At 34.6% G+C, this 26,277-nt stretch overlaps 1 protein-coding gene across 1 annotated transcript; it reads right to left on the bottom strand.

Moving 5' to 3' along the window:
• Positions 1-10,923: 10,923 nt before the first annotated feature.
• LOC107933276 (uncharacterized) lies at positions 10,924-12,727 on the bottom strand. The gene is made up of 2 exons (XM_016865449.1): positions 11,618-12,727; positions 10,924-11,163 (listed from the first exon to the last, which is right to left on the bottom strand). Exons 1-2 carry the CDS (start codon positions 12,725-12,727, stop codon positions 10,924-10,926), a joined length of 1,350 nt encoding a protein of 449 aa, XP_016720938.1.
• Between the last annotated feature and the right edge of the window lie 13,550 nt (positions 12,728-26,277).

Below are 26,277 nucleotides of genomic sequence, written 5' to 3'. Positions count from 1 at the left end.
GGTTTTCAACCCTAGCTCTTCCCCTCGCGCCGCAACAGTTTCTGGAAGCTTCGGGGAGCGTCGGTGCAACTCCCCAGATCAAGGCCATCAATGCATACTGACGCGCCATCAATGCGTTTGTCCCTCTCGTGACCGTCCAGCACTGCGATCTCAGGCCTCCTCTCTAGCCTTGGTACCACCGTTAACGCTGAGATCATTGGGATACCTCCAAGAAAAGGAAACACAGCAGATACGAAGAGCAAGAAAAGGAAACTAAAAGAATCTCAGCAGATCGTGGTCAAAGACACAAAACATAGAAAGAAATCGAAGATTTCTTTCCCATTTTTTTGTAAACAACGGCTATAAAAAGCCTTTGTGACCTTTGTAACGATGAGGCAGATACAAAAATAAAAAAAGGATACAAACAGTTTCAAAGGTGATTCTTGTTTTTATATTTTTGTCTTTCATTTCTCTATTTTCAGTATAGAAGCATATGAATATTTATATATATATGTACACAAAAATAACTTAAAAATAAAAGAAAAGGGTTACCTGACGGATGGCACGAAAAAGGAGAGGTTTTTCGAACCCTGGCTACCGTATACGGTGGTCCTAGGGTGGCGCGTGGGTGCGTGGACGAAGTGTGACCAACGGAGGCCAAAGCCCAGAGCTCCCTTCCTCTCTCTGTTTTTTAGTTTTTTTTTAAAAATGGGCTTCAAACGAACTAAAGGCTGAGGAATTGGTTTTTATAGCCTAGACAAAACGGCATCGTTTTGTGAACCCAAGGATCCGCGCGTTGACCCGATTGTCGGGGTAGGATCCGCGCTTTTTTGCAAAATGGGTTAATTTCCCAATCGGTCCTTCTACCCCTTTAGTGTTTACGATTAAACTCTTTTTTATTTATGATTCGACCCTATTATTTATTTTAGTTTTAATTTGGTCCTGACAGTAGTTAAATTTTATTCTGGGAAACGTCGCCGTTTTGGGAATAGGGCAATTTGCCCAGTGAGTCCTTCTAATTTTGCGCGCGTTTTAAATAGGTCCTTAATTCATTTTTATTCCTTTCAAAATTTGCCCCATAATTTTGTTAAACTTTAAATTTAGTCCTATATTTATTATATTATTCTATATATATATATATATTATTTTTTTATTTTAATTTTACTTTTATATTATATATTATAAAATTATTTTATTATAAGTATTATTTTTAATTATATATTATTAGTACTTATTATGTATTATTTTCTTAAATATTATTTTACATCTCTTTTATATATTATTATATTTTCACATATATTATATTTATTAATTATTTATATATATATTGTTTTATGTGTTACTTTATATTATATCTATTATTTTTCTTATATGTTTATATTATATTTTATTATATAATCTTTATTATGTTTCATTTTTATATTACTTTTTTTATATAAATGTTATGTATATCATGTATCGCAAATTATATTATTTATGTTTATATTATATATATTATTTTAAAAATGTAAATTATTATTATTAAATCATATTTTTAACTCACATTATATACACATTTCATTTATCTATTTATTTACTATACATATATTATTTCGTTTTAAACTAATATTGTTATATTATGAAATCTCTTACATACTTTCAAACCAATATATTATTATATAATTATTATTCTTTTATTCTTGTTACTATGTTATTATATTATATATTAAATACTATTGATATGAAATGTCTTGTTTTTAATTGTATGTATATTTTGTTAGCAATCAATCATTTTTTTATTAGTTCTTCTATATGTTTGGTATTGTATGTATCATGTATGTGTTAAAATTTTTTATTATAATTATATGCATATTGACATTACATTTATTCTATTTGTATATCATGCATTATTTGATTATGTTTGATTTTATATCACGCATCATTTAAATATTATTTCATATGTTTATATATCTTGTTTATTCGTTCTCAATACATGCTATATATCTTTGTATGCATATTATTAATATTCGCTATTTTATATGTATAAATCTAATGCATGTTCTTTATATCATTGCCACCATTTTGTTTAAATGCACGTTTTATTTACCAACTACAATAATATGTTACTATGTATGATTTATAATGCAATACAATTCCCTACGCATCATCTTTAAAAAGACAAGGCTCCAAAATTTTCAAAAAAAAATATAAAGGCAATGCTTGGTGTTTGGAAATTTCGAAAAAGTAGTGCCCTAACTTATTGGGTTGTGATTTTTCTCGTTAAGTTCGAATAGTCAAGTACCCTTCTAAGTTTTTAAAGGTTTTCAAAACGTAAGCGACTGTCTTGGAACTGCAAAGCAATATGTCCTAACTTACTGGATGTAGCATTTTGTCGTTTCGAGATAGGGATTTCTAAAAAGGCTAACTTAGTGTCAATACTTTGATACAAGTGAACCCAAATTTTCAAAAATCAAAATATTTTAAAGAGGATTACATCTTAAAATCTTTAAAATTTTCGACATTAAACACATTTGATAATCAATTAGGTACCAATTTTTGGGCGTTACGAGGGTGCTAATTTTTCCTTGTACGGAATCGACTCCCGAACCTGTTCTTTTATTTCGTGAACCAAAACTAATGATTTTAAAACAAAATGTTTTAAAGGTGATCCAATCACACCAACCACTACACTCCACTCGTACCAGCCATACACTCCATGTGGGGAATAGCTCAACCTACCCAGCCCAACACTCCACAGTTGCAGCCTTGCTGCTCAGTTAACAGTAAATTGGGGCAAAGCCTCCAGTACGTGGACAAGCCACTTTCAGTACTTCCTCCGTCAATATCCCAGTCCCATGCATCAGATAATAACAACATGGCATGCAGTAAATAACAACAATCAAACATGCATTTAGGTCAATTTAACCCTATGGGTATTTCGGTAATTTATCTCCTAGGGGGTAAAACTATAAATTTTTCACTTTTAAAGGTATTTCAGTAATTTATCTATTTTAGGGTTTTTCATGCATATTCCTACCTTTCACGTACTAACAGAATCACGACCGAGGGTTCTTACCGAATTGGGTCCGTTGGCCCATCATTCCAATTTTGGCCCATTAAGCCCAAAAATATCGAGGGCACAGAAATCATGCACTTTGCAGTCCAAATATTGCAGCTTACCAAAAACATTAATCGATTTACCTCACGAGCATTCGCACACTTGCAAATCTACAAAATACCGGTTTTCAGCATTTCGGCTTTTCGACTTTTTCCGATCTAGACTAAGAAAGAGGGTGTTAGTTACACACCTGTTTGTGACGATATGCTGACGAGATCCACACACGAACTGCCTACAATTGGATTACTAACACGTTAATCTAACTATTCAAATACAAACTACGTATTAACCCCTTACAATATTCGGCCAACCACACCTATAGATTATAGTAAGCTTATAAGAAATCAATAAGCAACTCATTAACAAATTTTTGTCAATGTTTACCACATAATCATAATTTCACTGCAAGCTGTCTTCCTGAGCAACAGTCACTAAATCATTTATAACTGGAGCTACGAAACTCCAAATCAAGTGCCGTTAATTTTACCTAAAAATAGACTCATATATCTTATATCCATAAAATTTTCAGAATTTTTGGTTTGGCCAATCAATACCATATTTTTCTCAAAGTTTCGCATGTTTCACTGTTTGACTAATCTGACCACTCTTCATTACTAATCAAATTTATCATTGTACAGAATTCAAAATATGTTCTCGTTTATTTCATTTGAAACTAGACTCAACAGGATTTAATTACATAATTTATTCAGCTTCTAATTCATCTCCCACAATTTATGGTGATTTTCCAAAGTCACGTTACTGCTGCTGTCTCAAGCAGATTTATTACCAAATTCACTCTTTCACATATAACTTGCATGCTTGTTATTTAAACATGTATATCACCAATCAATCATCACATATCTATGATTTTACTTAAGTATAATCTCCATTTCATCATTTTAAAGCACAACATGTTAGCCGATTTTTCCCTTTAGCATCTAAGGCACATGCATGCTCATTTGTTTGGCTCAACTTCACCTGTCTTCCATTTTTCATCAAAAGAACATGAAACAACAACCATTTCCTTCATTTTAATTCATGACTAAATGCTCACAACACAACTAAAAACCAAAATATGCTTCAAGAGTTAAGGTAGAATCAAGAAGAACTCATGAATATCAAGATAGAAGCAAACTACCATGAACTTACCTTCAATTTTCTTCCCCAAGTGACCGAACATTCAAGAGCTTTCTCCTCTCCTTTCTCTTCTCTAACTTTAGGCTATGATGAACAAAGATGGACAAAACTTTGTTCTTTTCACCCTTTTTTCTTTTAATAAAATTTCATATTTCATCCATTTAATTCTTTAATACAAAAGACATGAAATTCCATCATGGAACATTTACCTAAACCATTATCATGGAACATTTACCTAACCCATTATCATGGAATATTTACCTAATCCATTGTCATGGAACATTTACCTAACCCATTATCATGGAATATTTACCTAATCCATTGTCATGGAACATTTACCTAACCCATTATCAATTTGTATCAATTTGTACCATAAATTATGGATATCAAGTGCTCATATTGTCTACAACAACATGATGGCTAGCCACTTCATGTAAAATGGGAGGTTTGTCATGCAAATCCTCCTATTCTGCACTCCTATTTATTTGGCCACTTCAATTTAGCCTATAGCATTTTCAAACATTTTCACATAGGTTCTATTTCATAATTTCACCCTCTTTTTTCTTATGGAACAAAAATTAACTAAAATTGCCGGGTTCTATCTTAAGCTTGGGCCTTCTAGAGGCTCACTAACATAATTAAACCTATGCCAACATTCACAGGATTCCCGAAAATTGGGGCATTACAACTCTACCCTCCTTAAAGAAATTTCTTCCTCGAAATTTACCTAATCCAAACAGATGAGGGTATTGCTGTTGCATCGTCTCTTCTGGCTCCCAAACTCAGAAGTTTCCCCTTCCTTAACTTGTTGAAAATGAGCGACCAAAGACTCATCGTTCAACTGTTTTTCTGTAACACCCCTCGCTCGCATCCTACGTCGGGACGCGGTTCGAGGTGCTACCTGACTTTTTCTAACACTTCCATACTAAACAAAGCCATGAAATCTCAAATAATTAAAAACTTTTCTTTTCACATGTAATCTATCCCTTATGCGAGCTTACGAGGCCCAATACATGCATTCAGGGTGGTTCGGGACTCAACCGAGAACTCATAAAAAACTTAGGAAATCTCTTGCATCAAGGCTCCACACGCCCGTGTAGGTATAGAGCACACGCTCGGGTGCTAAGGACACGCCCGTGTCCCGAACCCATGTCCAAAAACCTGGACAAATACAAGGCTATTTTCCAAGCCATTTTGTCACACTCACAACACATGCACGCATACTTATACAATAGCATACAACACGACAAAATTAGGCACTTAAACCTTCCTAACATGACATGACCATGGTAATTTCACATGCAACCATTACAATAAGTTTTTCTTTCATCTTTACCATATTAATGCTATAGCTATCAACATGTCATCAAACCTCATGTCCATCACAAAGCATGCATAATCATATGCACAAACCATTCATGAAACATTATTAACTATTTACCAATAACTTAATCCTGCATTAGTTATTAGCTCATCAATGAATCTCAATTCAATCTCTAGGCATACATGTTGTAAGCCACATCACAAGAGATAATAACATACATGCATAAGAATAATCATATGTGCCCATAACAATATTAGCCGACATAGGCCAATTTACATGACTAATACTACCTTAATAACAAGCCAATGCCTTTCGCTAAATCATAATATTACATACTCACATTAAAACCCTATACATGCCATAGACTAGAATCACTTGAGTTTACTTACGCCGATAGTGTTAACTCGATAGTGTGATAATATCTCTGACGGCCTCCAACCCGAGCTAACCTGGAAACTCTAGAAAACATGGGAAAGAAGAGGGTAAGCTTTCGCTTAGTAAGTTCATATGAAAAGAATAAACAACTCATTAACTTGTTTTATCAATGTTTACAACATATTCTCAAGTTCACTACAAGCTGTCTTCCTAAGCAGTAGTCACTAAATTATTTATATCTGGAGCTACGAAACTCCAAATTAAGTTTCGTTAATTTTCCCTGAAACTAGACTCAATTATATTTCTTCCATAAAATTTCCATAATTTTTGACTTAGCCAATTAGTACAGTTTATTCCTCAAGTTTGCTCCTGATTCACTGTCTGACAGTTTCAACCCTTCTGCACTAAAGTTCAATTATCTCATAGTACAGGACTCGAATAATGTCTCGTCTATTTCTCTTGAAACTAGACTCATATTTCTAATTACTAATTTTTTTCTAGAATTTTTGGTCAAGCCATTTAGTACAGTTTATTAGTTAAAGTTTCCCCTGTTTCAGGGTATGAATACTCTGATGCCTATGCACTACGAATTGAATTTCTCCCTGTACATAATTCCAATGATCATGCCGTTTGTTTCCCTTAAAGATAGACTCAATAAGGAATCCATGCATGTAAGGTATGACTCTTAATAATTTTTGTACAATTTACAGTGAATTTATAAAATCAAAACAGAGGATCTCGAATTCATTCAGATCCTGTTTCACGAGAATTTAAATATCACACAATATAGAATTCTTTTTCTTCCTCTATTTCTTTCATGTGAAAATATACTCATTAAGCTTTAATCCCATATTTTATTCTGCCTCTAATTCATTTTCCACTATTTTTAGTGTATTTTCAAAGTTACACTACTGCAGTAACTCAAATCTGTCAAGGCTAAGTTACTCATTCATGGTCATTGTTCATAATATTAATACAACACCATTTTATCCATCATGGTAAGAACACATATTATGCATCATAGATCATCACATATCAAGGCATTCTCATAGGCTTAGTATACATACTTGCACAACTTGTAACATAACTCGAGTGCATACTCACCAATGACTTACCTCATTGGGACCATCATCAACTCTTTCCTTGGATTGCCCGTTGAACACTTGGAATACTAATTGGATACTCGGAAAAGCCTTTGCACATAAGTGCCTCAATTGTAGCTAAAGCTATCTCATATCTCATGACATTTCAATGCTCACTATCAAGCTAGTCATGTAGACTCATAATTCCTAGTGACATGTCACTCGTATCCTAATTTATTCCTAAGGTTCAAACGTGATTTTTCCTTGCCTATTAAGGCTTTGTCTTATCATATTTCTATTAATCACATACACATTAATATTTGTACAATTCATGTAATGATAACATTTAAATACATGTATAGCATGATATTGTTTACATACGAACTTACCTCGATACCACAAAGGTGAAAAGACATACTCGTCCATAAATCGATTTCTTTCCGTTCTAGGTCCAAATCTCAAATTTCATCATCTATAACATCAATTTAGCCTAAAAATCAGTCACAATATTCATATGGGTCTAAAAATCATATTTTTACAAATTTTCATTTTGACCCCTAAACTTTTGCATATTTGCACTTTTTCCCCAATGCTCGTAAATTAATTTTTATCACATTTCTTTACTCCTTGAGTCTAGATGAACCATTTTCATAACTACAGAAACTCATAATTTCAACTATTTTACACATTTACAACTCATTTTACAACTTAGCAATTTAGCCCTTTTTAAGGTATTTTTATGCAATTTCTTTCACAAAAGTTGTTTATTAGACAACTAGGACTCATAATCTTCCATAAAAACACAGAAAACAACACATTTACTCTCATGGTAAAACCCTAGACTCTTCATCATTTTGCAAAATAATCCCTCTTATGAAAGCTCATGCTTTAGGGGTTCCAAAAATGTAAAAATCATCAAGCAAAGACATTAAAATCACTTACTATAAAGGAAGTTTCTTTGCTGAAAGTTTCCAGCTTCTAAACCCTTTCTTTGCTGCCATTTTTCGGTGGAGAGAAGATGAAGAAAAGATGATATTTTCTTTTCTTTATTTTATTACTAATTAGTCAATTAAAACACATAAAAGCCACAAATTTTGGCCTTTTGACCAATTGGTCTCCCCTTGGCCGGACACACACTTAAAAAGGGTCTAATTGCTCTTTAAATGCCTCCAATTTTAGTTCTCTAGTCTATTAACACATTTAGGCATTAACACATAACTTTTACCTTTTACGCGATTTAGTCCTTTTTCGAAATTGGACTAGAAATCACTAAAATTAACTTACCAAAATTTACATGTACTTATAAAATTATATTATAACACAAAATAATACTAAAATAATTTTCTCTGGCCTCGAAATAGTGGTCTCGAAACTACTGTTCTGACTAGGCCCAAAATCGGGCTGTTACATTTTCCTTAATTTGATCCACCCAGGTTGGCCTCACTTGCAACTCAGTCAACACACTTCCATCATCATACAGACTCAGACGAGCAAACATTGCTCTCAGATCAGATACAGCTCTACGACTTAGAGCATCGGCTACCACATTAGCCTTGCTTGGGTGATACTCGATCGAACAGTCATAATCCTTAAGCAACTCAATCCATCTCCTTTGCCTAAGGTTCAGCTCCTTCTGAGTCAACAAATACTTAAGACTCTTATGGTCAGTGTATATAATACACCTTTTTCCGTACAAGTAATGTCTCCAAATCTTAAGTACAAATATCACTGCTGCCAACTCTAAATCATGAGTCGAATAGTTTCCCTCATGAGGTTTAAGCTATCGTGATGCATATGCAACCACCTTACCCTCTTGCATTAACACGCAGTCCAAACCCACATGTGATGCGTCACTGTACACAGTAAAATCCTTCCCAGACTCCGACTGAATTAACACAAGTGCTTCAGTCAGAACTTTCTTCAACTTCTCAAAAGCTTCCTGCTGCTTCTCAGTCCATACAAACGGTACTCCTTTCCTTATGAGCTTTGTCAGAGGTGCTGCCATCACAGAAAAACCTTCCAAAAACCTTCTGTAGTATCCTGCCAATCCTAGGAAACTTCGTATTTTCGACACTGACCTAGGCGGCTTCCACTCCAAAATCGCTTTAATTTTTTGAGGGTCCACCTTAATCCCCTCAGCAGAGACCGCATGTCCTAAGAAGGTTACCTCCCTCAACCAAAGTTCAGACTTGCTGAACTTCACAAAGAGTTCCTTCTCCCTTAACACTTGCAGCACTATACGGAGATGCTCATCATGTTTCACTTCAGTTTCAGAATATACCAGGATATCGTTAATAAAGACAACTATGAACTGATCAAAAAATGGTTGGAACACACGATTCATTAGATCTATAAATACTGCAGGAGCGTTCGTCAGTCCAAATGGCATAACTAGAAACTTGTAATGACCATACAGAGTCCTGAATGTCGTCTTATGGATATCTGCCTCCTTGACCCTTAACTGATGATATCCAGATCAAAGGTCGATCTTGGAAAATACAAAAGCTCCTCTAAGCTAATTGAACAGATCGTCAGTCCTTGGCAGTGGATACTTATTCTTAATCGTCAGTTTGTTCAACTGGAGATAATCAATGCACATCCGCATCGTACCATCCTTCTTTTTCACGAATAGCATCGGTGCTCCCCATGGAGACACGCTTGGCCTAATGAAGCCCCTATCCAACAACTCTTGAATTTGAGCCTTTAACTCCACTAACTCCTAAACTTTAGGCTATGATGAACAAAGATGGACAAAACTTTGTTCTTTTCACCCCTTTTTCTTTTAATAAAATTTCATATTTCATCCATTTAATTCTTTAATACAAAAGACATGAAATTCCATCATGGAACATTTCCCTAAACCATTATCATGGAACATTTACCTAACCCATTATCATGGAATATTTACCTAATCCATTGTCATGGAACATTTACCTAACCCATTATCAATTTGTATCAATTTGTACCATAAATTATGGATATCAAGTGCTCATATTGTCTACAACAACATGATGGCTAGCCACTTCATGTAAAATGGGAGGTTTGTCATGCAAATCCTCCTATTCTGCACTCCTATTTATTTGGCCACTTCAATTTAGCCTATAGCATTTTCAAACATTTTCACATAGGTTCTATTTCATAATTTCACCCCTTTTTCTTATGGAACAAAAATTAACTAAAATTGATGGGTTCTATCTTAAGCTTGGGCCTTCTAGACGCCCACTAACATAATTAAACCTATGCCAACATTCACAGGATTCCCGAAAATTGGGGCGTTACATCCACTTCAATTTAGCCTATAGCATTTTCAAACATTTTCACATAGGTTCTATTTCATAATTTCACCCCTTTTTCTTATGGAACAAAAATTAACTAAAATTGCCGGGTTCTATCTTAAGCTTGGGCCTTCTAGACGCCCACTAACATAATTAAACCTATGCCAACATTCACAAGATTCCCAAAAATTGGGGCGTTACATATTTCATATAAACAAGCTTATTAACTATAATTTATTAAATAAAATGTTTAATTTCAACATGAAAAAATATATTAATTACGTGTAGGTTTGGATGGGCGGTGTCGTGTGGTGCATTTAACTTATTTTTTGTCTTACGCTAGAGGATCGTTACAATATCTAATCTCATTGTCATCGCTGTTTTTACACTAACCGTAAGTAAACACATCCCTTATCCAAACTCACCCTAAAAGATCACAAGTTTTAAAAAGATTTATGACAATACATTCTGATTTTCATAAATAATGATTAATTTTAATTATTTTAATATATTAATATATTTCACTTAATTTAATATGAAAATATATTTTATGTAGTATCTTATTTTTCAATCATTACTTGATTACAAATATTTTTAGTTACTTTTATGAATCCATTAGTTGGATGATGAAATGTAGTGCAATTGAGAGTTATTTCAACCGCTTGGAGTTATAATCCCTAGCAAATCTTTTGTCGTCTCTATCTCTTTTGTCACATCATCCAATTCTCCTTTTAGTTCTTTCATTTTTGCTTCTAACTCTTCTCGTCTTTCATGTAATTTGATGTACTTTTGTTGGAGATTTTCCACATGCCATTTTCGGATTTCCATTTTAGTGATATTATCTTTCAAAATTTCTCTTTCAAATGATTCATCCTTGGAAATTAATGACAACACCTGATTCACGTACAATTTAAACAATAAGATAATTTTATATTTAGTTGTTATTCATATATACAAGGATCAATATTATAAAAGAATATGCATTTAATATGGATATTATTTTTAGATATTTTGATAGAAAAATATATATAAATATAGACAATTGAATTGTTGAATTTATTAATATATTTATACTTTTTATACATGTAAATTTTTTAATCGATCTGATATCTCTATCATATTGCAATAAAGTATTATGTATACTAATATAATTTTTAACCTTTGAGTTTTTTTAATAAAACAAATAGTTATAGATTTTTAACTTATACCAAACTCGACATGCATGATGTATATGAATAGAGCATGAAATATGAGCACAAAAATTTATATACACTGATGTATGTGGATCCTCCTCTTAAAAGTGATTCAATTAAATGTTTAAATTGAATAATAATAAAAATATACTAACCTCTGCAAGCACGCACTTGACTTCAGTAATAAATTTGCACTCCGCACAATAGTAAATCAACTCTCTTTGGTTTCTTTTTTGTTCACAAACATCACAATAAAATTCATCCTCTTCTTCATATGAGTTCAATTCATATTCAAAAGGAGATTTTGTAAGGATTAAAGGATGGAGATGAGATTTGTGCTTTATTATTTTAGGTGCTGAAGGAAGACATTGGAGATGGATGTTAATGTCACATGGCACACATCGAAGGACGAAGTTACGGCAGTTTACACCACAAAGATGGCAAGTAACATCGGGTGTTTTCTCAAGGAGAGTGAGAAGGTGCTGATGGCCACGAAACGTGATTGAGGACCTCTGGTTATAACAATCCAAGTGAAGGTTAAACTTACACTCAGATTCCCGACAACTGTATGCTAAGAAAGTTGAATCAATGCCCCGGAAACATGCATCACAAGTGCGGATATGATCATTGTACGGAAGGGAGGTAATGGTGAGAAGGTGTTTGGGATGAAAAGGATGCTTAAAATTTACAGAGTTGTATGGTAATTTAACATAGCATGACTTATGTAAAAAGAAGTGGTCGCATGATCTGCTACACCTGAAAGTTGGTGCAGAAGCTAAGCAAATCTGTGCACATGCTACACAACGAGGTTCGCTGCCATATTCTTCATCGTTTTGGACAAGAGCTAGTGTATGCGGGTGAGAGAAATGTTGGATCTCTTTAGCAACTTCAGAGTCTATGGTGGGAAATAAGGCACATTTGACATGGAGATTGAGATCACATGCTCCACAGCTGTATTTCATGCGGGAGACAATACGTTCACCACAACAATCACATGCGTTTTCACGGTAAGGATATGAGATGAATATGAGAGTGCATGGATGGATGCGATGATTGATCAACTGTCGCGGAAAGCTCTTCATGCAAGATTTATGAAGGAAAAACTTGCATTCCATGCAACCGTAGGTAGAAGAAGAAGAAGAAGAGCAGGGCTCTTCACAAATGGAGCAGATCACTTCATCTTTTTGGTTGGAATCAACAAGTTTTAAGGGATGAAGATGAGTGAAATGTTGAATGGTGGACTCCTCATCTGAATATTCTACCATTGGCTTTAGGGCGCATTCCACATGCATTTCAAACCTACAACTTAACTTGCATCTATAGAAAAAGTTTGAAATGATATATTTAAAACAAACAAAACAATGAGCACAAGTATCAGCAGTGGAGATGGTAAGAGGGCATGGATGAAAGAAACTTTGAACCTCTGCTTTGTGCTCATCAAGACAAGATTTATGAATAAAATACCCACAACTTTCGCAACCATAGGCCGGGCCAGATAAGTTCCTCCAACATCCTTGGCAATCTGTTATTGTACTCCTCTCCTCAATGAATGACAAAGGGTGGTGATGGATGACATGTTGAATCTCCATTCTCTTTTAATGAAACAATAGAAAATACATACATGGTTGCAATCATGTTATTGCAATATATAACAATCGAAAAGTGTAATTTCAAAATATATAATTTTCTCTTACTTTTCTCAATGCATAAGTCACCACTAATTCTATGCTTAGACTAACATTGCAAGCAAACAAAACATTCTTTTATAATTAAATGAGTAAATTAATTGTTGGAGTTCATCTTAATAAGCAATTGGGAAGAAAGGAATTATAATATAAACAATCATTTTATTTACAATATGTTTGAACTTTAATAGAAATTCAATCTTAATATCCTAAATAAAGTAGGCAAAAATCTCAAATTAAACATACTTTTGATGTGTAACATGATAAAGTAAGTTTGAATTTAATATAATTATACACTTAATAAATAAATAATTTAATTATTTTCACGTAAACGAAAGTTATTACATAATAACATTTGTTAATTCCATTTACTTTTTCTGAATAATAAAAATAACTTTAAAATCCGCTATCATAAATTCTAAAAGAATTAATCTTTAAAATTTTTAAAACAAAGGAAAAAAAAACCTTAATTCAACCCTAAAAAAATTACTAACACAAAACTAATATTCATCGAATCTAATCTTTTTACTAAACAAATTTATATAATTATTTCATTTTGGGATAAAGCTCAAAACTATATATGAATTTTGGTTTAATGTATAATTTTATACATGAAATTTTGATTTGACCTAGTTCTTGTAAATTATTAACACAATTATTGATATAGCATCTTTTTATATTTATATATTGCATATACAAATAATTATGTTTATCCAATATAAAAATAAATTCATGTATTTATTTCTTTAAATTTGTGCGATTGAATCAAAATTAAACACATTTGAACTACAATCAAAGTCTCATATGTATGATTGCATCAAATTAAAGTTCATATATCGAATTATACGTTATGTCCCTCTTTACATCATAAAATTAACCGTCTATCTACACACAATGCATTAAATATATCCAGCCTCTTTATAACAACCATTTAATATAACAGCATTTTTCTATAGCAACAACAACAACCAAGTTTCTAGTAGAACCAAATTTTTTTGTGTTTTATCTTAACTCTCTATAACAACTTTTCACTTATAACACCAACATCGATAGTTAGAATGTGTATTTTTTATTAAATATTTAGTTATCTATAATAACATATTGTTTAAAATTTTAAGTAAATTTATAACTATTCCATATAAGTAAATTTGTTAATTACAGTTTATCAAATAAAAATTATATTAATTAAAGTATTATATTAATAAAATGCTTAATTTTCACACGAGAAAATATATTACTGATATCTTGTTAAATGAAAATAATTTTCAATAAATAAAATTAAATATATTAATTTTCCCTAATTAAATATATCAATTTAATTAACTATTAATAAATTATAACTTTTTTGTGTGTGACAAGGGGTGCTTATGATTGACATGTTCAATCTCCATTGTAAATATGTTATTGCAATACACATATTTCATATGCTTTTATTAATTAATTAAATTAATAAATTAATTATTAAAATTGATCATGATAAACAACTATCTTTATCACATCGAGAAGAAAAGAATTATAGTAGATAATATAAACAATTATTTTATTTACAATCTATTTAGATTATAACATTGCGCAATATCTAAATGTCACGATTTAGAAACTAAATGTTAAATTATCACATTATTATTTAAGTTCATAATCATCATCAACCTATAACTTAAATTGTATCGAAGTTTTCCTTGTTTTTCTTTAACAAAAAAAGTCGGGGTAAAAAAAATAATCTGTAACGCCCCAATTTTCGGGAATTCTGTGAATGTTGGCATAGACTTAATTATGTTAGTGGGCCTCTAGAAGGCTCAAGCTTAAGATAGAACCCGGCAATTTTAGTTAATTTTTGTTCCATAAGAAAAAAGGGGTGTTACATTTAGTGGTATCAGAGCCTAGGTTGCAACAACTCGGTTGTGGAATGGGTTTACAAAAACAAAGATTTTCGAAAACGAAAATTTTATAAAGAATGCGAAAAAATTGATTTTCAAAATTTAGATATTTTGAAGGTGGCATTCCGAATCTCCGGCTCAAGTCTATAAGTATTCTGAATTTTTCTGAATATTTTCCTGAATTATCTGTCTGTACTAAAACCCTATTAGGACACTCTAGATGGGATGATACTGAAACCATAGGAAAATATGATAAAAGATTGAAACTGTAGCTAAACTTCGATTCTGCGAAAACAAACTCTGAACTACTGTCTAATTCATAAAACATCTGTAATAAACACTGGAATATTAATTGATGCATAAAAATTCGTAATCAAGATAATACGATATGAGTACAAGAGGCCGTGGACGGAGCCGAGAAAGTGCTCGAGCGAGGTCTTCGTCTTCAAGACATATGCTGGCGATGGATGCACCGGTACCACCGGTAACAGAGGTAGAGTCTCATGACTGCGGTGCCGAGGATGATGCCCTGTCACAAGCAATGCTTCGTGTTTTGGAAAGGGTTGCCGGGGCAAGTACGGGCAATGGAGTTCGGGGATCTATTTCTGAACGAATTCGGGCTAACGGAGCGGAGATCTTTAGGGGTGTGTCTGGTATAGCCTCGAATATGGCAGAATATTGGTTGGAGGCCACAGAATGGATTATGGACGACTTGGATTGCTCTGAGGAGATTGTGAGTGGGGTATCTGTACTAAATCCTTTGGGTCACTCGGTTAGGGTAGACAAACTGTATAGGGATGTACCCTTAGAAACTCAAGGTAGGATTTTTCCTGGAGATCTGATGGAGTTACCGTTTGGAGAGTTTGATCTCATTTTGGGAATGGACTGGCTTGTTAAGCATAAAACGACCCTGGATTGTGCTGCTAAACGAATGGTGTTAAGGACCACAAAGGATGAGGAGGTTATGGTGATAGGTGAGCGAAGGGATTATTTGTCCAATGTGGTGTCGGCATTAAAAGCTGAGAAGTGGATTCGGAAAGGTTGTGAGGCCTATTTGGCATTTGTAAGTCAGTTGGAAGAGGAGGGACTGACAGTGGATAAGGTTAGGACTGTAAAGGAGTTCCAAGATGTTTTTCCGGAGGAGCTTCCAAGATTGCCTCCGAACCGAGAAGTGGAGTTTGGAATTGACTTATTGCCTGGAACGGCGTCCGTGTCCATCGCACCGTATAGGATGGCACCGAAGGAGTTAGTGGAGTTAAAAGCTCAAATTCAAGAGTTGTTGGATAGGGACTTTATTAGGCCAAGCGTGTCTCCATGGGGAGCACCGGTGCTATTCGTGAAAAAGAAGGATGGTAATGCGGATGTGCATTGATTATCGCCAGTTGAACAAACTGACGATTAAGAATAAGTAACCACTGCCAAGGATTGGCGATCTGTTTGACCAACTTAGAGGGGCTTCTGTATTTTCTAAGATCGACCTCCGATCTGGATTACACCAGTTAAGGGTCAAGGAGGTAGATATCCATAAGACGGCATTCAGGACTCGGTATGGTCATTACGAGTTTCTGGTTATGCCATTTGGACTAACGAACGCTCCTGTAGCATTTATGGATCTGATGAATCGTGTGTTCCAACCATGTTTGGATCAGTTCGTAGTCGTCTTTATTGACGATATCCTGGTATATTCTGAAACTGAAGCGAAACATGATGAGCATCTCCGTATAGTGCTGCGAGTGTTAAGGGAGAAAGAACTCTTCGTGAAGTTCAGCAAGTGTGAATTTTGGTTGAGGGAGGTAACCTTCTTAGGACATGTGGTCTCTGCCGAAGGGATTAAGGTGGACCCTCGAAAGATTGAAGCAATTTTGGAGTGGAAGCCACATAGGACGGTGTCGAAAATTTGAAGTTTCCTAGAGTTGGCAGGATACTACAGAAGGTTTGTGGAAGGTTTTTCTGTGATGGCAGCACCTCTGACAAAAACTCATAAGGAAAGGGGTACCGTTTGTATGGACTGAGACCCAGCAGGAGGCTTTTGAGAAGTTGAAGAAAGTTCTGACTGAAGCACCTGTGTTAATTCAGCCAGAGTCTGGAAGGATTTTACTGTGTACAGTGACGCATCACATGTAGGCTTGGGCTGCGTGTTAATGCAAGAGGGTAAGGTGGTTGCATATGCATCACGACAACTTAAACCTCACGAAGGGAACTATCCTACTCATGATTTGGAGTTAGCGGCAGTGATATTTGAACTTAAGATTTGGAGACATTACTTGTACGGGGGAGGTGTATTATATACACAGACCACAAGAGTCTTAAGTATTTGTTGACTCAGAAGGAGCTGAACCTTAGGCAAAGGAGATGGATTGAGTTGCTTAAGGATTATGACTGTTTGATCGAGTATCACCCAAGCAAGGCTAATGTGGTAGCCGATGCTCTATGTCGTAGAGCTGTATCTGATCTGAGAGCAATGCTTGCTCGTTTGAGTCTGTATGATGATGGAAGTCTGTTGGCTGAGTTGTAAGTGAAGCCAACCTGGGTGGATTAGATTAAGGAAAAGCAGTTGAACGATGAGTCTTTGGTCGTTTGTTTCCAACAAGTTAAGGAAGGGGAAACTTCTGAGTTTGGGTTAGATGGCGAAGGAGTTTTGTGTTTCCGAAGATGATACATGCGGCGGTGTAAAACCTGGAGGAGGACCCTCATTCTCCTCTTCAGTGATGGCCATAGGAGCCTTTGCATTATTAGTGGCCCTCAGTAACTGAGCCATTTCGGCCATTATATTCCTCTGAGCTTCCATCATTTGCTCCCTCATCTCATTCTACATTTTAGCCAACTGCTCTTGCAACTGGTCTTACATATCCTTTTGTAACTGCTCAAACCTTTGATCCATGTTCTTAGTTTTAGTGCTAGTGCCGTAAGGATGTGTAATTTCCAGTTTTTCTTTTCTACCTTTATAAAGAAACTTTAACTAATTAGGGTCTTTCTATAACCTTGAATGCATATGATATGATGTAATACAAATGTATGAATGCAACAAAGGCATCAATCTCGATTCAATCTCATTTAGAAAACTTTATTTAAAAAAAGAATATCTTTACATATAAATGGATTACAAGTACGCTTTCGCCCTAATGCCCAAAGTTTTAACTCTATCTAATAAAAGGGCTAACTCTCTTCCTATGTCTGACGACGACCCACACATCATACTCAATACCTCGGCTCGTACTGTTAAGTCTTGCACATATTCAGCAACCTCTCGAATCTGAGCTATGGCTTCTCCCATGACATGATCCCTTTCTCTAATCTGCCCTCTAAACTGATGAAGCTCTCCCTTTAGATAATCTCCTTGCGTCTCGAGTTGCTCGATCTGAAGTTTACCTTTCGGTAATACTGCTTCCAAATCTTCAACTTTACTCTTTAGCTCTTTTAACTCGACCGTAGAATCATGGTTGCGATACCAACGAAGGGATCTTCCAAGCTCAGTTATTTTAGACTTCAACCCTTTATTCTCTCCTTCTAATGCCAAATTCCGCGATTGCATCTCCTGAAACTTCTTCTCCCAATACTCAGCTCTAGCCTTTCCTTCTTGGACCTCTTTCTGCAACTGATCTGAAGACCCTCCTATTTTCGCTCTTCTCAAGGATACCTGTGCCTTTTTGTAGTGTTCCTTCAAATCATCTCTGTCCTCTTCAATTTTCCACTTTTCCTTTCTTTCTTTCTCGACCTCCATCTTCTGGACATCGATATCTAAACTCAAGTACATCTTTTCTTCTTCGAGCTTTGCTATCCTTTTTTCAAGCTCCAAATTTTTCCTCTCAAATTCTTGCTTCATAATTTCTAACTCCGAGGGCATCACTTGCAGATATTCCTCCATCGGTCGAGCTCCTTCCATATTTGGCTCAGGAATATTATCATTGATCCTTCTACCTCTCCATTCAACATATTCTGGAGTCGTAGCAGGGCCAATAGCTACTTCTTTCAACCGACACGTCTTGTTCTAAGCGCTAGAGATCTCACCGACCCTTTTTTTTGTAATTGGCTCCTCTATATGTGAACTCACTTTGGGTTAGCCCATGAGTTGCTGGCACGAACTGCCTCAAACTGAATTGCCTTAACACGAGCAAGGGGGCATAACCAATGGCACCCCAAATTCCCAATAAAGGGACCCAATCGAAACTGTCGCAACGGTAAAGAATCTCACCAAGAATCATCCACGGAGCTCTCCACTCAACATCTTGCGACTGAAGATTTTGAAATAGTGCAATCCAATTCTCCTCTGGAACATCAACTCTTCTAATTGAAGCGACTATGTCCTTCAACAGTGAGTAATCCTCGAAGAAAACCTTACAAGCGGCCTTATCTATCAACCGAAAATGACTATAGAACCAAGCTAGAAGCAATTGTGCACAACCAACAAACCTACCTGCACCAGCTTTCCTATATGTGCCTAAGGACCTGAATGTCTCTGCCAAAATTGCAGGGACATAGGTGACCCTCTTACTGAGTCTATGGAAAAGATCCGTGGTTGCCTCATCCACATATCCCAAAGTTCTAGGGAACACCATCAATCCGTACAAACTTAAGGCAAAAACATCTACCCTCTTTGCTTCATCAGGGTGTGTCAAAATCAGACCCTTCAAAGCATCTCATGAAATGCACTTGCACTCGCCCTTTTCTTTAATTCTGGCAGTAATCCATTGCTCACTCATCCCTGTAATAGTCATCAATTTCTTCCAAAAGGTAGGGACATTAACAGCTCGAGAATAGATTCTATCAACCTAGAACCTGGGACAACGTAACAAGGCAGTGTATTCCTCTACGGTAGGCACCATTTCTACCTCCCCAAAAGTAAAGCAACTGTACGCTAGATTCCAAAACTGAGCGAGGGCTCAGAACAAGTGCTCATCTATTTGAACATCGAGCAAGTAAGGTAAATCTCCGTAATTACCGTAGAATAACTGTTTAGTCTTGTTGCCCCATTGATCCCAAATCTCCTTAAGCTCTTGGAGATTATTCTGCGTGACACTGATGCGAGTATATCCTGACAGCTCCGACATATATCCCGCAGCTATAGTATCTCCCTTTTCTAACTGAGTTTGCTCAGATTATCTATGGACGTTGGCATTGCCCTCCACTCTATCAAGAAGTCCGTTCTCCATAATAAAACTCTCTAACTTAGAAACTGACCGTGAATCGATACCTTTGTAAATGAAAAATGTCATGCAAACAAAAGAAAAGAAATAGTCAGTATCACATGATATCAATAAATCTCAACAATAATTTATAAGGGTAATATCTAAAGTTTAACTCTAACTAAGTTGGGCTCTTACGGTTTTTTCTATATGAGGTTGGTTCTAAAGTTTGAGGTACCCGAACCAGCAGATTCCTCGATCCTCACCCATTATAAGCTCATTTGAATCGATCCTCGATCCTATGGCTACACGGAGATGAAAATCTCTCGAAACCATAGGTAGGGATGTATCCCGAAAGTGATCCACTATCCTGCACGGAGGCGAAAACCTCACGAAGGCATAGCTTCTCACTCCCACTTAAGGTTGTGACCACAACGGTCATGCAAATGCAATGCGTATTAGAATATAGCAACACATGCAATAATACAAACACATGTAATGCAAAGAGGATTAAGTCTTAAAATTTTTTAAATTTCCGACATTAAGACAAGAGATAATCAATTACACGGCTTGACTCTCTCAAAGTCCCCAGCGGAGTCGCCAAGCTGTCGAAACCATTTTTTAAAATCGAGTTTTGTGAAAATGGGAATCGACTTTAAAAAAACGAAAACGGGAGTCGCCACCAATCTTTTTAGGTGTGATTGGATCACCTTTAAAACATTTTGTTTTAAAATCATTAGTTTTGGTTCACGCAATAAAAGAACGGGTTCGGGAGTCGATTACGTACAAGGAAGGATTAGCACCCTCGTAACGCCCAAAAATTGGTACCTAATTGATTATCAAATGTCTTTAATGTTGAAAATTTTAAAGATTTTAAGATGTAATCCTCTTTAAAATATTTTGATTTTTGAAAATTTGGGTTCACTTGTATCAAAGTATTGACACTAAGTTAGCCTTTTTAGAAATCCCTATCTCGAAACGACAAAATGCTACATCCAGTAAGTTAGGACATATTGCTTTGCAGTTCAAAGACAGTCGCTTACGTTTTGAAAACCTTTAAAAACTTAGAAGGGTACTTGACTATTCGAACTTAACGAGAAAAGTCGCAACCCAATAAGTTAGGGCACTACTTTTTCGAAATTTCCAAACACCAAGCATTGCCTTTATATTTTTTTTGAAAATTTTGGAGCCTTGTCTTTTTAAAGATGATGCGTAGGGAATTGTATTGCATTATAAATCATACATAGTAACATATTATTGTAGTTGGTAAATAAAACGTGCATTTAAACAAAATGATGGCAATGATATAAAGAACGTGCATTAGATTTATACATATAAAATAGCGAATATTAATAATATGCATACAAAGATATATAGCATGTATTGAGAACGAATAAACAAGATATATAAACATATGAAATAATATTTAAATGATGCGTGATATAAAATCAAACATAATCAAATAATGCATGATATACAAATAGAATAAATGTAATGTCAATATGCATATAATTATAATAAAAAAATTTAACACATACATGATACATACAATACCAAACATATAGAAGAACTAATAAAAAAATGATTGATTGCTAACAAAATATACATACAATTAAAAACAAGACATTTCATATCAATAGTATTTAATATATAATATAATAACATAGTAACAAGAATAAAAGAATAATAATTATATAATAATATATTGGTTTGAAAGTATGTAAGAGATTTCATAATATAACAATATTAGTTTAAAACGAAATAATATATGTATAGTAAATAAATAGATAAATGAAATGTGTATATAATGTGAGTTAAAAATATGATTTAATAATAATAATTTACATTTTTAAAATAATATATATAATATAAACATAAATAATATAATTTGCGATACATGATATACATAACATTTATATAAAAAAAGTAATATAAAAATGAAACATAATAAAGATTATATAATAAAATGTAATATAAACATATAAGAAAAATAATAGATATAATATAAAGTAACACATAAAACAATATATATATAAATAATTAATAAATATAATATATGTGAAAATATAATAATATATAAAAGAGATGTAAAATAATATTTAAGAAAAATAATACATAATAAGTACTAATAATATATAATTAAAAATAATACTTATAATAAAATAATTTTATAATATATAATATAAAAGTAAAATTAAAATAAAAAATAATATATATATATAGAATAATATAATAAATATAGGACTAAATTTAAAGTTTAACAAAATTATGGGGTAAATTTTGAAAGGAATAAAACTGAATTAAGGACCTATTTAAAACGCGCGCAAAATTAGAGGGACTCACTGGGCAAATTGCCCTATTCCCAAAACGGCGACGTTTCCCAGAATAAAATTTAACTACTGTCAGGACCAAATTAAAACTAAAATAAATAATAGGGCCGAATCATAAATAAAAAAAGAGTTTAATCGTAAACACTAAAGGGGTAGAATGACCGATTGGGAAATTAACCCATTTTCCAAAAAAGCGCGGATCCTACCCCGGCAATCGGGTCAACGCGCGGATCCTTGGGGCCACAAAACGATGCCGTTTTGTCTAGGCTATAAAAGCCAATTCCTCAGCCTTTAGTTCGTTTGAAGCCCGTTTTAAAAAAAAACTAAAAAAAAGAGAGAGGAAGGGAGCTCTGGGCTTTGGCCTCCGTTGGTCACACTTCGCCCACGCGCCCACGCGCCACCCTAGGACCACCGTATACGGTAGCCAGGGTTCGAAAAACCTCTCCTTTTTCGTGCCATCCGTCAGGTAACCCTTTTCTTTTATTTTTAAGTTATTTTTTTGTACATATATATATAAATATTCATATGCTTCTATACTGAAAATAGAGAAATGAAAGACAAAAATATAAAAACAAGAATCACCTTTGAAACTGTTTGTATCCTTTTTTTATTTCTGTATCTGCCTCCTCGTTACAAGGGTTACAAAAGCCTTTTATAGCCGTTGTTTATTACAAAAAAAATGGGAAAGAATGTAGCGCCTCAATTTTCGGGAATCCTGTGAATGTTGGCATAGGTTTAACTATGTTAGTGGGCCTCTAGAAAGCCCAAACTTAAGATAGAACCCGACAATTTTAGTTAATTTTTGTTTCATAAGAAAAAGGGGGTGAAATTATGAAAAAGAACCTATGTGAAAATGTTTGAAAATGCTATAGGCTAAATTGAAGTGGCCAAATAAATAAGAGTGAAAAATAGGAGGATTTGCATGACAAACCTCCCATTTTACATGAAGTGGCCAGCCATCATGTTGTTGTAGACAAAATGTGCACTTGATATCCATAATTTATGGTACAAATTGATACAAATTGATGATAGGTTAGGTAAATGTTCCATGATAATGGGTTAGGTAAATGTTCCATGATGGGAATTTCATGTCTTTTGTATTAAAGAATTAAATGGATGAAATATGAAGTTTTATTAAAAGAAAAAGGGGTGAAAAGAACAAAGTTTTGTCCATCTTTGTTCATCATAGCTGAAAGTTAGAGAAGAGAAAGGAGAGGAGAAAGCTCTTGAGTATTCGGTCATTAGGAGGAGGAAAATTGAAGGTAAGTTCTTGGTACCTTGCTTCTATTTTGAGGTACATGAGTTCTTCTTGATTCTACCTTAACTCTTGAAGTATATTTTGGTTTTTAGTTGTGTTGTGAGCATTTAGTCATGAATTAAAATGAAGGAAATGGTTGTTGTTTCATGTTCTTTTGATGAAAAATGGAAGATAGGTGAAGTTGAGCCAAACAAATGAGCATGCATGTGCCTTAGATGCTAAAGGGAAAAATCGGCTAACATGTTGTGCTTTAAAATGATGAAATGGAGATTATACTTAAGTAAAATCATAGATATGTGATGATTGATTGGTGATATACATGTTTAAAAAAAAACATGCATGCAAGTTATGTGTGAAAGAGTGATTTGGTAATAAATCTGCTTGGGACAGCAGCAGTAACGTGACTTTGAAAAATCACCATAAATAGTGGGAGATGAGTTAGAAGCTACATAAATTATGTAATTAAAGCTTAATGAGTCTAGTTTCAAATGGAATAAACGAGAACATATTTTTAATTCTGTACAATGAGAAATTTTATTTGTAATGAAGAGTGGTCAGATTAGTCAAACAGTGAAACATGCGAAACTTTGAGAAAAATATGGTATTGATTGGCCAAACTAAAAATTCTAAAAATTTTATGGATATAAGATATATGAGTCTATTTTCAGGGAAAATTAACGGCACTTTATTTGGAGTTTTGTAGCTCCAGTTATAAATGATTTAGTGACTGTTGCTCAGGAAGACAGCTTGCAGTGAAATTATGATTATGTGGTAAACATTGACAAAAATTTGTTAATGAGTTGCTTATTGATTTCTTATAAGCTTACTATGATCTGTAGGTGTGGTTGGCCGAATATTGTAAGGGGTTAATACGTAGTTTGTATTTGAATAGTTAGATTAACATGTTAGTAATCCAATTGTAGGCGGTTCGTGTGTGGATCTCGTCAGCATATCGTCGCAAACAGGTGTGTAACTAACACCCTCTTTCTTAGTCTAGATCGGCAAAAGCCGAAAAGCCGAAATGCCGAAAACCGGTATTTTGTAGATTTGCGAGTGTGCGAATGCTCGTGAGGTAAATCGATTAATGTTTTTGGTAAGCTGCAATGTTTGGACTGCAAAGTGCATGATTTCTGTGCCCTCGATATTTTTGGGCTTAATGGGCCAAAATTGGAATGATGGGCCAACGAGCCCAATTCGGTAAGAATCCTCGGTACGTGATTTTGTTAGTACGTGAAAAGTAGGAATATGCATGAAAAACCCTAAAAGCAGTTAAATTACTATAATATCCCTATGTATGGAAAATTACTGTTATACCCTTAGGTGCAAAATTACCGAAATACCTCTAGGGTTAAATTGACCTAAATGCATGTTTGACTGTTGTTATTTACTGCATGCCATATTGTTATTATCTGATGCATGGGACTGAGATATTGACGGAGGAAGTACCGAAAGTGGCTTGTCCACGTACTGGAGGCTTTGCCTCAATTTACTGTTAACTGAGCAGCAAGGCTGCAACTGTTGAGTGTTGGGCTGGGTGGGTTGAGCTATTCCCCACATGGAGTGTATGGCTGGTACGGGTGGAGTGTAGTGGTTGGTGGGTTGAGTAGTCTCCCCAAATGGGTTTGCATATGTTTATTGATGTTGCATGTATTTTAAAATGGGCCTATGGGCCATACTGTTATCTGAATAAGGGGCTAAGGCCTAGTTTATTGTAATCTGAAAAGGGCTCTGGTCCAGTACCACTGTTACCTGAATGGGCTTAGGCCCAATAGGCTTGAGCTGACTTGGGCTTTGAATGGGTTTTCCTTACACACTGAGTTTCCCCAAACTCACCCCTTTTATTTTCATCCACGCAGGAAATCCCCAACCATAGTGGGCTTGGAGCTGTGAGGGAATTCGGAGTGGCCACCAGTTCTGAAAGTTTGATTTTCTTCTGGTGAACTAGACATCCTTTTATTTACGTTTGAAGTTTTGGGTTTTTAAATGTAATAAGGCCGCTTAATTATTTTTGATGGTTTTAATATGTATTACCAAGATAGGTATTACTTATTTTAACTGTTGAAATTGGATAGCTTTCGGGCGCGTTTTAAAAAACAACAATTGATTTCAAAATAACACGACAACAAGCAAAGCTTCCGCAATGAAAGTATTTTCCAAAATTAATCATTTTTTTTAAAAATTGACTTAATCAAATCGCTTTCCTAGAAATATCCATGACATTAAGGTGTGGCAATGGCGGTATGCATGTCTAGGATTGGATCCGAAGGGAGCTTGGTACTTAAGCAGTCCGATGGACTCACCATCTCTTTTTCGGTTTCCTACCTGGTGCACAGCTTCCATTCAATTTAACCCTTAATGAATTAATCTTTTGAACATCAAGTACGATTTTCTGGACTTAGAATGGAATTTTTTTAACGTTTTTGATGTGGCATGCCGGATCTGGTCATAACGTCTGGGCTGGGTTTGGGGTGCTACAAAGAAATCTTCGATTTCTTTCTATGTTTTGTGTCTTTGACCGCGATCTGCTGAGATTCTTTTAGTT

Source organism: Gossypium hirsutum, chromosome A13 (assembly GCF_007990345.1).
Source record: "Gossypium hirsutum isolate 1008001.06 chromosome A13, Gossypium_hirsutum_v2.1, whole genome shotgun sequence".
Lineage (NCBI taxonomy): Eukaryota > Viridiplantae > Streptophyta > Magnoliopsida > Malvales > Malvaceae > Gossypium > Gossypium hirsutum.
This window is presented reverse-complemented; position numbering and strand designations above follow the sequence as displayed.